At 35.6% G+C, this 11,961-nt stretch overlaps 1 protein-coding gene across 1 annotated transcript in view; it reads left to right on the top strand.

Annotated features, from left to right (window-relative positions):
* LOC118746497 (piggyBac transposable element-derived protein 3-like) overlaps window positions 1-5,190 on the top strand; it is a 62,173-nt gene extending 56,983 nt beyond the window's left edge. Inside the window, exons 2-3 of the mRNA XM_036480345.1 lie at window positions 4,048-4,882; window positions 4,951-5,190. Coding sequence (XP_036336238.1) covers window positions 4,048-4,882; window positions 4,951-5,190 — 1,075 coding nt within the window. The remainder of the gene's footprint in view (window positions 1-4,047; window positions 4,883-4,950) is intronic.
* Window positions 5,191-11,961: the final 6,771 nt, after the last annotated feature.

Here is an 11,961-nt window from a genome sequence, read left to right as displayed (position 1 = left end):
CCACCCTAACCTTAGAAGTTTACCTCCTATGTAGAATACAATACTAAGAAATGGCAGCAGAAAGCCCGGTAGTAAAAAACATATATACCACAGTTTCAAAGTTTATACAAAATTTGGGAAAATTCAACAAAATTTCAACTTTTTAATCTGAATCTTTACATTTTTGGGTATTTTCGTCGTTGGTTTTGGTCATTCACACTCGTCTTTAATGGCGTGAAATTCTAATATCAACCAACATCAATATTATTTTAGTCTTAAATAACTGGTCGCAGTTTCTCCATATGTAATTGCGACTGCTACTTTTTCACATACAACGTTTATGCATAAGTCCATTTACGAAATCATTTTATGAATTTGGGTTAGAGTTGTCTGCATAAACACAATTTCATGAATTTAATTACAGTAAAACCCGCTTAAGTATCTCACGAAAAATTTCGGCTTTTTGAGGTACTTAGGTAGGTTGGGTACTTAAAAGAACCCGCTTAAGTACCTCGATGCGGGTACTGTTAACTTACATAGATATGTAAATCCATGAATATTTAAAACATGAACATTTAATGAAGTAGTAGTGTAGTTTAAAAGCAAGACCATAGCATTATTTAAGATTTTTCAATTAAAATACAGCTCATTCCCTAATAAATACCATATAAACCTAAGCTTAAAATTTTATAGAACACTTAAAGAAAAAAATTCACCAAAATTTAAAATGTTTTTTCTCAGAAGTGTTTTTTGAGTATACAGTCCTATAGCCCATTCAATTTTAGTGTAATAATGTGCAAGTTTCATGTGGCTAAAAATTACCGTTGGTTTTTTATTCAACAATTTTTATTGAGCTCGAGGTCGTTTTTATATGAAAAACTATTGTGGATAGGCAACAATAATTTTTATTTTTTGCAAAAATGATAGAAGTGATAGCTATTTCGGTTGATTTTTTATAATTTTTCCCCGAATTTCAAAATATGTAAATATTTCAAGGATTTTTAAAAGAGCACTTAAAAGGGTAAAATTATAGATAAAATGGTATAGGTACATGGGGTACGACAAATTTAGGTACTTAGGTGGGTTGGGTAAATAAGCGGGGAGGTACTTAAGAAAGGGATTTTCTTCAGATTACATTCAAAAATTCACATTGCCCAAAAATGTTGGTTACTTAAGCGGGTTAGGTACTTAAGCAGAGGGGACTTCAGCAGGTTTCACTGTATACACGAAAATTAACCATGAATTTCGGCATCATTTCATGAACTCATGAAGTGCTAGTCCGGCAACCCCGCGTTTCACAAACAGCTGTTTACTAGGGTATGACGTTTTTAGATACAAAAGTATGTAATGGCATAACCGTGATTTAAAACACTGGAAAAAGTACGTGAATTTGATCAAGTATAAGATACTAGTGAACCCGCATGGCGTTAATAAGCCCAAAATTGAATTTCAAAAACTTAAAAAATATTCCAAATGTTAGTCAGAGTTATAAGAGATTCGAGTGCCACATTTCATCTAAACCGTGCAGCCGTTTCTGAGTGAAGAGCAGTCTTGCATAGTTCATGTTTTTATTTTCATCGAATTTCAATTCATAATATAACGGAAAAAAAAGCTCTTAGTTAAAAAAATAAAACTTTATCATACATCTCATACATCTACAGGTTAAGGCTTCTAATTTCACCTCTCATTTTTGAGATTCCTTTTCAAAAGTATTCTTAACACAAAAATCTCTTTTATCTGTTATTGTGATACACATGTTCGAAGAAATGGCAACCCTCCTAAATAAAGGTCAGGAATAAATACCTTTCAAACCCATTTCGATTTATACCCATCTTTAAGAAATTCATCCACCTTAATGTAAAGGTAACTTTTTGAAAACGCGGCAACTCTCTTCAAGCTAAAGATTTCTTAACATTCTTTTGTTTGACTACGGTACTTTTATATTTCAAATACTTTTTGAAATAGTTAATTGAAACATGTGGCAGCCATTTTCAAAATTATTTTCAAGCTTAATTATTGTTAACTCTCCTTCGCCGGACACTACGATACATATTTTAATTAACTGATGAATTAAGTGGTATTTTAATTTTCAAACATGTGGCAACCCTCTTCCAACACCTCAAAAATATTCTTAGCGTTCAAACTAAAGATTTCTTAAGACTCCTTCGTTTGCCATCCATATATTTATATTTCGTATAACTTATGAATAAGTAAACTAAATTCGACATTTCAAACAGGTGGCGACCCTCTTCAAAATATTTTCAACCTACTACTTTCTGAAACTCCTTTCGTGAGTCACCCATAGACGATACATATTTCTCTTACCTAATACAATTTTTTCAACAGGTGGCAAGCCTCCTATAATTCAACTAAGAAACGAAGCCCAGTTTGTAATAATTGATCTATTTTTTTTAATAATCTGGCAACACTTTTCCAAAAAGTAAAACCTTATTGCACATCTACAGTCCAAAGCTTTTAGTTTGACGCCTCGTTTTGGAAAATCGAACGAACAGTGCAGATTTGATGGCCTTGGTTATTAAATAAATTGAATTTAGTTTTTTAACAGGTGGCAACTCTTTTCAAAAAATTAAACCATTTTGCACATCTACATGCCAAGCGCTTTAATTTGACATCGCATTTTTGAAAATCGGGCAAACGGTACAAATCTTTTATGCTGCATAAAAAATCCCTTCGCGTATTATATATCAAATAAAACACCTCTTTGAGGTAAAATTTTGGAGTGACGAAAGCTGAACTAGAAACAAAAAATTAATGATATCAATTTCGTGACGAAAATTATACGCAAGACGAAAGTTTGTACCAAGTTGATAAGTTTTTATCATTTCTCATATTTTTTATACCCGAGCGCACTTGTGCACAAGGGTATTATAACTTTGTTCACATAACGGTTGTTTGTAACAGGCAAAACGAATCGAGATAGATATAGACAAATGTATACATAAATGATCAGAATGAAAAGAGAAATCGATTAAGCGGTGACTGTCTGTCCGTCCGTCCGTCGGTCCGTCTGTGCACACGATAACTCGAGTAAAAATTGAGATATCTTAACGAAACTTGGTACGTGAACTTCTTTTGGGCGTAGGACGGATGGTATTGAAAATGGGCGAAATCGGACAATAACCACGCCTACCTCCCATATAACGGTAATTTTAAGAAATACGAAAACTGCGAAAACTTAGGCTGATTGCGAACGCTCCGTGGTATATAAAAAATGTTCATTTGCATAAAGACCTTAAAATACCTATGATTGTGGACGAGATAAAAAATTACAGTACGAGTTATGTTAACCGACTAAGCTGCCATCCCAACATACACGCAATAAACTTATTAAATAACAGTCAAGAGACGCGCCGACTGCGAAGGCTGCATCCCCTAGGCTTACCCTTTAGATCTTAAGTTTAATATACAAAATACATTAACTGACATGTAAATAACTCTAATAACATAATTATCAAATTGTTAAGTAACTTACTTGAATTTACATAACATATGTATGTATGTTAACTTTGAAATGCCTTTAATCTATTAAATGGACAAATTGCAATTACAGCAACAGCGCCATTCTTATATATAAGTAGTTATATAATCACATTTACTTATTGTCAAACGACAGATTGTAAACAAGTAATTTTTAGCAAAAAAAAACCGACTTCAACTCTCATATATAAAATATATATATATATATATATATACATCTCATGATGCGCTGATCGGATCTTAACCAGATTAGTATGGGACCACCTCTGAGACACTACCTTTCCGATGCACACTACCCTATCGAAATCGGTTGACGTGGTCCAAAGTTATGCGGTAATATACATAAAAAAAAAAAAAAAAATATTCCGACGAACTGATAACCTCCTCCTATTTTGGAAGTCGGTTAATAAAGAGAGAATCACAAAACCCAAAGTGGAGCCACGGGCAAACCTACAAGTTTGGCAAGGAACCTTTTGATAATACTGCAAGCTTACATAAGGAGCTATATGAGAAGTTTGGTAAGTAGCCTCGCGTTTTTCTTATACTTATTACTTATTGAGTGCATTCAAGATCACTGTCTTCACTTCAGTTGTGGGATTGCTTCATAGATGATGAGGTACTTATGCTTGTTGTAGAAAGCACAAATGAGTATGCTGCACAAAATAATGATCCTGAATTTGTGACAACAATGGACGAAGAAAAGAGTTTCCTTGGCATTTTGTACATTACTGGCTATCATACCTTGCCTAACATACCAGCATATTGGTCTAATCGGGAATCTCTAGACTGCGAATATATAAAGAGATCTATGAGCCGTGACAGATTTAAACAAATCAAGAAATATATACACGTTTGTGATAACCAAAACCTTCGGCCGAGTGACAAATTTGCTAAAGTATCGCCGCTCAATGATACCTTGAATAAAAAGTTCATGCAGTTCGGCGTATTCTCCCACAATTTAAGCATAGATGAGCAGATGATCACTTATTATGGACGTCATTCGTGTAAAATGTTTATAAAAAGCAAGCCAATCCGATTTGGGTACAAATACTGGTGTTTGACATCGGACGATGGCTACTGTTACCAGTTCATACCGTATGCTGGTGCAGCTACAAAATTCAGTAATGATTATAGCCTTGGAGAAAACGTTGTTCTCCAATTATTGTCCCATCTCGAACGTCCCGAGAACCACAATGTGACGTTTGATAACTTTTTTACGAGTTATAAGCTGATGCGTCGCTTGAGGTGTAATGGGTACTTCGCAACGGGTACTGTGCGTGATAATCGAACTAATTATGCTCCTCTGGTGTGCACAAATAATATGAAGAAAAGACCGAGAGGCAGCTCTGATTTCGTATTTGATAGAAATAGCGAAGTACTAGTTACACGCTGGAATGGCAATTCGGTAATTTCTCTATACAATAGAGTTGTTTAATTTTTTCTGTTGTATAATATTCATTTCTTTTGTGATAGGTTGTAACTATTATGCCAAACTTTCTTAAACATGAGACACTACGCCATGTTAAGAGATATGATCGCAAAGGCAAGAAAATGATTACTGTTCGCCAGCCGTTGCTCATTCACGAGTACAATCATCGCATGGGTGGCGTAGACTTGTTCGACAATGCTATGAACAATTATCGCATTAAAATTCGTGGAAAGAAGTGGTATTGGCCATTGCTAACGAATGCTTTTGATGCAGCTAATTTTTAATGCCTGGAAACTGAAATTTTTTTGTGCAAAATATGAAAAGTCCAAGCCGATGAATCAATTCGATTTCCGTGTGGAAGTTGTGGAAGCTTTGGTACTTGATGTACGTACTTTTAAACGACGAATAACCAACCGAGATGGAGGCCAACGAACAGACGGTTTGAATCACATTGTAGAAACATGTTGAAACTCGTCAATGCGGCATAAAAACTCAACTCTAAAAAACTGTTTTTCTGACTATCACAATGCAGTCGAACCCGATGCAAAAAAGATAAAAAGATCTCATTAATAAATATTTTATAATAAATGATATATTTTATATTACTTATTTGCTTTTCTATAATAAAAAATACAGAAGGACCTCCATTTTTTCTTTCTAAAAAAGTTATGTGAAAATCAATATAATCTAATATTTTATACTCTTTTCGCCGGATGGGTATTTAAATACTCCCTCCAAGACATAGGACCAGATTCCCAGTGCGTTTGCGTGATCAAGTTTTTGGTTCCTCTTGTGTTTAGAGAATACTATAGGCAAATTGATCATGTATTTTGACCTTGTTCTACTAACTTTTAAATTTTATACGAATTGGCAAATATTTGTTAATTTTTTTTTATTTACCATATTTGACTAAAAAAACGGCAAAAAACATTCGGAATTCAGGAACATTTTATAGAAACAGTAACTTACACCACAATTTCGTAACCTTGCAAAAATAAATCAGTGTCATAGCTGTTACGGTTTCCGAAATATGGCGATTTGGATGAACCCTGTTTTGGGGGTATTTAAATACTCCTTCGTCGTTAATGGGTTAAGTGGTGAAAACATAAGTTATTATTATTTGTTATCTTGATTACAGTTAGTTTGTTTGAAATTTATAGATATTTCACTCTATTTACTTCTTTTGGCTGAACGATCCATCTCCACGATCATATAACCTTTCGTTTGTTTTTCACGATTATCGCCTCTACTACGATTATCGTCTACTTTTCGTGTTAGAAAATTGCAAACTAAACGAAAGCAAAGTAACGATCTACTGTTGTGTTGCTAGACGAATTACAAAGAACCAAGTGACGAACGATTCGTGTGGCAGACAAAACGAACGCTCGTTTCGAGATATGTGATGAGGCTGTATAGATATGTTTCAATAGACACATCTATTTGAATAAATCATTTAGATGTAGATAGCGTTGTAATTTATTTGAGAAAAATAAAATATTTAAACATAATTATTGTATGGATTACACTGGATCAGAAATTTTAGTTTTGCTTTTGTTCTCCAGAGCCCACTTTCCAATTGTTATGTAGAATTGCTCGGTCATTCCGAAAATCGAGCTAATTTTTTTCCATGGATACGTTTTCGAGATATTTGCAATTTACCGTTATTAAGCCAAAAACTTAATCACGTATATCTTACGAACCAACTGAAAAATCATAATACGGCAAATGAAAGCCAATGAAATTCTCCACAAACCGTATATATGTACATCACTTTTCGATAGGCCTGCTAGTTTCTGAGAAATTTATTAATGACACCTGATTTTTCGTTATTTGATGAAAAAATTAAAAAATTCAAACTTTAAGAGAGGAAAAATAAAAAAGCGACTGTTTGGTTTTTTTTTTTAACTAATTTCATAGAAGTGCAATGGGGTATAGTCGTTGCGCTGGGTATGCAGTTACAGTTGCATGCCTATACTCAATCCCGACTCTTGCGTCCTCGTTCGCGCACTCTGGGCAACGTGAGCAACCCATCTGCAAGATACGGTAACCAATCCGAGTGGAGCCTTGGGTCACGGCAGAAAGAGACGGAGTTTAAGGGCTCACTGAAGTCTGCAGCGTCTGCTCATCAGAAAGTGCGGCTGCAAGCGGGTGTTTGCTTGCAGCAAGCGGCTCGTTATATAAACGTGTACTTGGTTGCGAAACCACCCCCGTCCCAGCAATGGTTGTGCGCTGGGTTTGGGTCCCGCCACGTAAAAACCACTTCAAGTGAAGAAGCAAGGCAAAGCCTCAGGGGGGAAGAAGCCTCTGCCCGGCTCGTTGATGTCCTCGTAAAGACAAAAGCTGATATCACCGCCATTCAAAAAATGCGTTGGATGAGTTGGATTTGTCGTGGGAGAGCGACTCCGTCGCCGAGTGCTGTCGTTTAAACCGGTGGACGAGCGTCTAGCCACAATCCGCATCAAAGCGAGATTTTCCAACATCTCGCTCGTCTGCACCCATGCCCCGACGGAAGAGAAGGATGAGGCATCCAAGGATCTCTTCTATGAGCGCTTGGAGCGCACGTTCGAGCGCTGCCCCCGTCATGATATCAAAATCGTGCTTGACGAATTCAATGCAAGGGTGGGCCAGGAAGGGACCTTTGGAACCACCGTTGGAAAATTCAGCCTCGACGAAGAAACTTCCGACAATAGATTGAGGCTTATCGACTTCGCCGGGGCCCGAAACATGGTAGTATGCAGTACCAGATTCAAGCACAAATGTTGTGATTGACGGAAGGTACGCTTCCAGTGATTTAGACGTACGCACACTCCGAGGCCCAAACATCGACTCGGGCCACTATTATGTTGCAGCCAAGATACGCACCCGTCTCTGTGCAGCAAAAATGTGCGCCCAAACAGACAGCCATTGCTTTCGCTACTCCACTCTCACACCTGCTCTCTGAGAGCACTCTTCAAGGAGTGTTCGAGAGAAAGATTTTGCGGACGATTTACGGGCCTTTACGCGTTGGCGACGGCGAGTACCGCAGACGATGGAACGATGAGCTGTATGAACTTTACAATGCCATGGACATAGTGCAGCGCATTAAAATACAGTGGCTCCTCTGGCTTGGCCATGCCGTTCGAATGGGCACCGACGCTGCAGATCTGAAAGTATTCAACTCGGAACCCGCTGGTGGTAGCAGAGAAAGAGGGAGGCCCCCACTGCGATGGAAAGATCAGGTGGAGAACGACTTGACTTCACGTGGCGATTCCAATTGGCATCAGTTGGCACAGAAGAGAAACGACTGGCGTGCTTTGCTGAACTCGGCCAAAATCGCTTTGGCGGTTACAGCGTCAAAAACGAAGAAGAAGAATTTCTTAGAAACTATCAAGCCTATCGAAAGTTCATGTATATGCGGTTTATGGAGAATTTCATTGGCTTTCATTTACCATATTGCGATTATTCTATTGACTCGTAAGAAATACGTGATTAAGTGGAACCACTCGTTATTTAAGTTGAATGACGGTAAATTGCAAATACCTGGAAAACGTATCCAAAGAAAAAAAATTTTACCGATTTTCGGAATAACCGAGCAATTCTACATAGGCATTGGATAGTAGCATCCAAAGAACATTTTTGCTGTAAACCAGTGTTATCGTTGATTTTAAATTTGTTAGCCCACAAATATCAAATAAAACGCCTCTCGGAGGTAAAATTTTCGAGTGGCAAAAGCTAAACTAGAAACACAAAATTGATAACATCAGTTTCGTGACGAAAATTATGCACATTTTTTTTAACTGCCTTGGATACTGGCGGGAAATATTTTAATTTATTCTACTTTTAGAAACACAAAATGAACAAGCAAGAACGTCTAAGTTCGGGTGGAGCCGAACATCAAATACCCGGCGCAAGTATTAAATATATATTTTTTCACCGTTCCGAAAGCTACCGCTAGGTGGTAAGCGGGGGTGTATCAATTTTGAGTAAATTAGCGTCCTTAAATTTCGAAATATTGCAGTTTCAACCATTTCTGAAATTTACCGTTATTTGAAAAGCGGCGTAATTTTACTCCGATTTCAGTAATTTTCAACGATTTGCTTTTATGTGGCAAGCACAATAAAAATACCGAGTTTGGTAGAAATTGGTAAAACGAATACCGATATGCATATATGTGATCATAAGTGGGCGGGGCCACGCCCATTTTCCAAAATTTTACCATAAACGTATTTCTTGGTAAAGAATTGTTGCAAGCATCAATTTTGAATAAATTAGCTTTAATATTTACTGATTTATCGAAGATTTTGTATTTCTCTAAATTACCGTTATATAGGACATGGGCGTGGTTATTGTCCGATTTTTTAAATTTTCGGCCATTTAGTATGTTGTACCAAGTTTGGAAGAAATTGGTGCAGCGGTTACCAAGATATACACATGTAACCATAAGTGGGCGTGGCTACGCCAATTTTCCAAAAATTTATAATATTCCTATTTTTCGTCTGAAAATTATTGTAAATATCAATTTTGAGTGAATTATCTTTAGTAGTTACTAAAATATCACAGTTTTCGTATTTCTGGAAATTACCGTTGTATGGGAAGTGGGCGTGGTTACAATCCGATTTCGCCCATTTTCAATACCAACCTACCTTGGATTAACAGAAACCTATATACCAAATTTCGTTGAGATATCTCAATTTTTGCTCGAGTTATCGTGTACACGGACGGACGGACAGACGGACAGACGGACGGACATACAGACATGGCTTAATCGATTTCTCTATTCATTCTGATCATTTATGTATACATTTGTCTATATCTATGTTATGTGAACAAAATTAATATACCCTTGTGCACAAGTGCGCTCGGGTATAAAAATATTTACCGTCAGCTTCCCAGGCACTTATAAAAATGCGTATAATTTTCGTCACGAAATTGATGTCATAAATTTTGTGTTTCTAGTTGAGCTTTCGTCGCTCGAAAATTTCACGCCATTTCCCTACCCATAGGGCAAGAATCTCTTGCTTATGATAAAATAATCGATTGACTTGTTCGGTTTTGTTATTCCATAAATAATATAACAATAATATTGATAAATTTTATTGAGCTTGATGCCGTTTTTAATGAAAAAATTGTGTTTTCTGTTTCAAAACGGCCTCAAGCTCGATAAAATTGTTGAATATAATCGATTGACTTGAATTCAATATCAAAAACCCCTTTGTTTGTATAGTTTGTATAGTTAATTTCTTGGTTGGGAAGTTATTGTCTAAGTTATTCATATGGTAACACTACTGTAGGGTGGCCAGATATTATAGGGACATAATCAGTACAGTAGGGATCAAAAATCAGTACAGAGCCATAAAAATCAGCTCATTATTAAGCGTATTTTTTATTATTAACAATATAAAAACCAAATAACAGCGCATTCATTAAAAAAAAAACTAATAGACTTTTAAATACGTATAGTATTATCAATACAAAAATTCATTACTTTAAAACAAATCAATGGTATTACGTATGTACATATGTACAGCTGTGCTCTGGAAAATAGTACTAAAATGTATTGACAGGTTTTGAAAATTTTTTCTTTCTTTACTTAATTTAATTTTTTATAAAAATATATGTAGTTAATTCCGTGATAAAAATATAGTAAGGTAGAACCGCTGAGAGTCACTTTTAAAATTCTTGACGTTTCCAAAAAATTTAATTTTTATATTTACTCACACATACAATTTCATTTTCAATCTCAAGCAACAATTTCGAACAATTTCAATTTTTTATTTTCACTTTTATATGATTTTAAAATGTTGGCAAACTTCAAAAAAAAAATCATGGCCGACAAATTGAGAGAACGGTTCTACCTTGCTATGTTTTTATCATGGTTAATTCCAAGGCATATTTAACAAGGTAGAAGTGACAACTGGCTCGAACTCTCTTGTAGTTAGTTATAATGTCAAAAAACTGTAAACAAACAAATTAACCCTATGAGATGCGCGTGCTATGTTTGCTACAATTAGTATCAATTGAACCTCATCATGGTGAAATTATACCAGGTGTAGTAAAAAGAGCGAGATGAAAGATTTGACCCTATCATATTTGAAAAGTTGCCTTTAAAAATTTGTATAAGATAGCCGCATGTCAAGAAAATAAAGCGAGAAAGCTTTTTTATTACTTCACCTGTTTATAATTTCACCATGGAAATGTATCAGGATAAATACATACATATGTATGTACGTATACTAATTTTAAGGATTACTTCAATATTACCTTCAAAGAATTTTAGCTGCATTCGCATCTTATATGCAGTTTATGCACATAGATATATGGACAGGAAAGAATACCCCATAAAGGAAACCACGTCATTAAATGAAATATATGTTTTATGAAACTGTTTTAAACATTTTTTTGCTTCTATTCGCTCAATGTTTTTTCGCGTTTAGTTAAATATTTACTTCTAAAAAACATCCGCACTTATAAAAAACGATTTAATGTTTTCTTCTACATACGTATGTATATCAGTGTAAATCTAGGTCATGACGCGGTTATGTGTGCATAATATTAGCTTTGTTTCTCAACTGATAATTATCACAAATGATCACTAATTTCTGCTGGAAAGCGTTTCTTAACCCAAAAAACTAGCAGAAATTAGCAGCTCTCTCTCGATCTTGCGCTCTTCTTTTTTTGCTCTCCTGCTAATTTCTGCTAGTAAAAATTTTACTAGCAGAAACTAGCAGCTGTCAAAATGGATAAACAAAAATTGGCGCCAAATACTTTCAATAGTCAAATACACCGATCAGCTGATTACTTGCTAGTTTCTGCTAGTTTTGCGTTTCTTTACTTTTTCGTTATTTCGCTCTCTGTGAGCGTAATTCTTTCAATTTCCTCATTCTTCTTCTTCCTTATAATTATCTGCTAGTAAAGAAAAGAAACAAAGCCATTGTAAGAAAATTCTCTTACTCATTTCTGAAATTCCGTGGCTTCGCAACTAGGCGCCTTAAAGTATCGCATCACTTCCCACACAATGCAACGCTCGTAGTTCCTGCTCCTTTTCATTTTTGTATATATATGGTTTAACACTTTTT

Source organism: Rhagoletis pomonella, unplaced genomic scaffold (assembly GCF_013731165.1).
Source record: "Rhagoletis pomonella isolate Grant_MI unplaced genomic scaffold, Rhpom_1.0 Rhpom_scaffold_00010, whole genome shotgun sequence".
Taxonomy (NCBI): domain Eukaryota; kingdom Metazoa; phylum Arthropoda; class Insecta; order Diptera; family Tephritidae; genus Rhagoletis; species Rhagoletis pomonella.
Note: the sequence above shows the minus strand (reverse complement) of the source record. Positions and strands in the feature narration are given on the sequence as shown.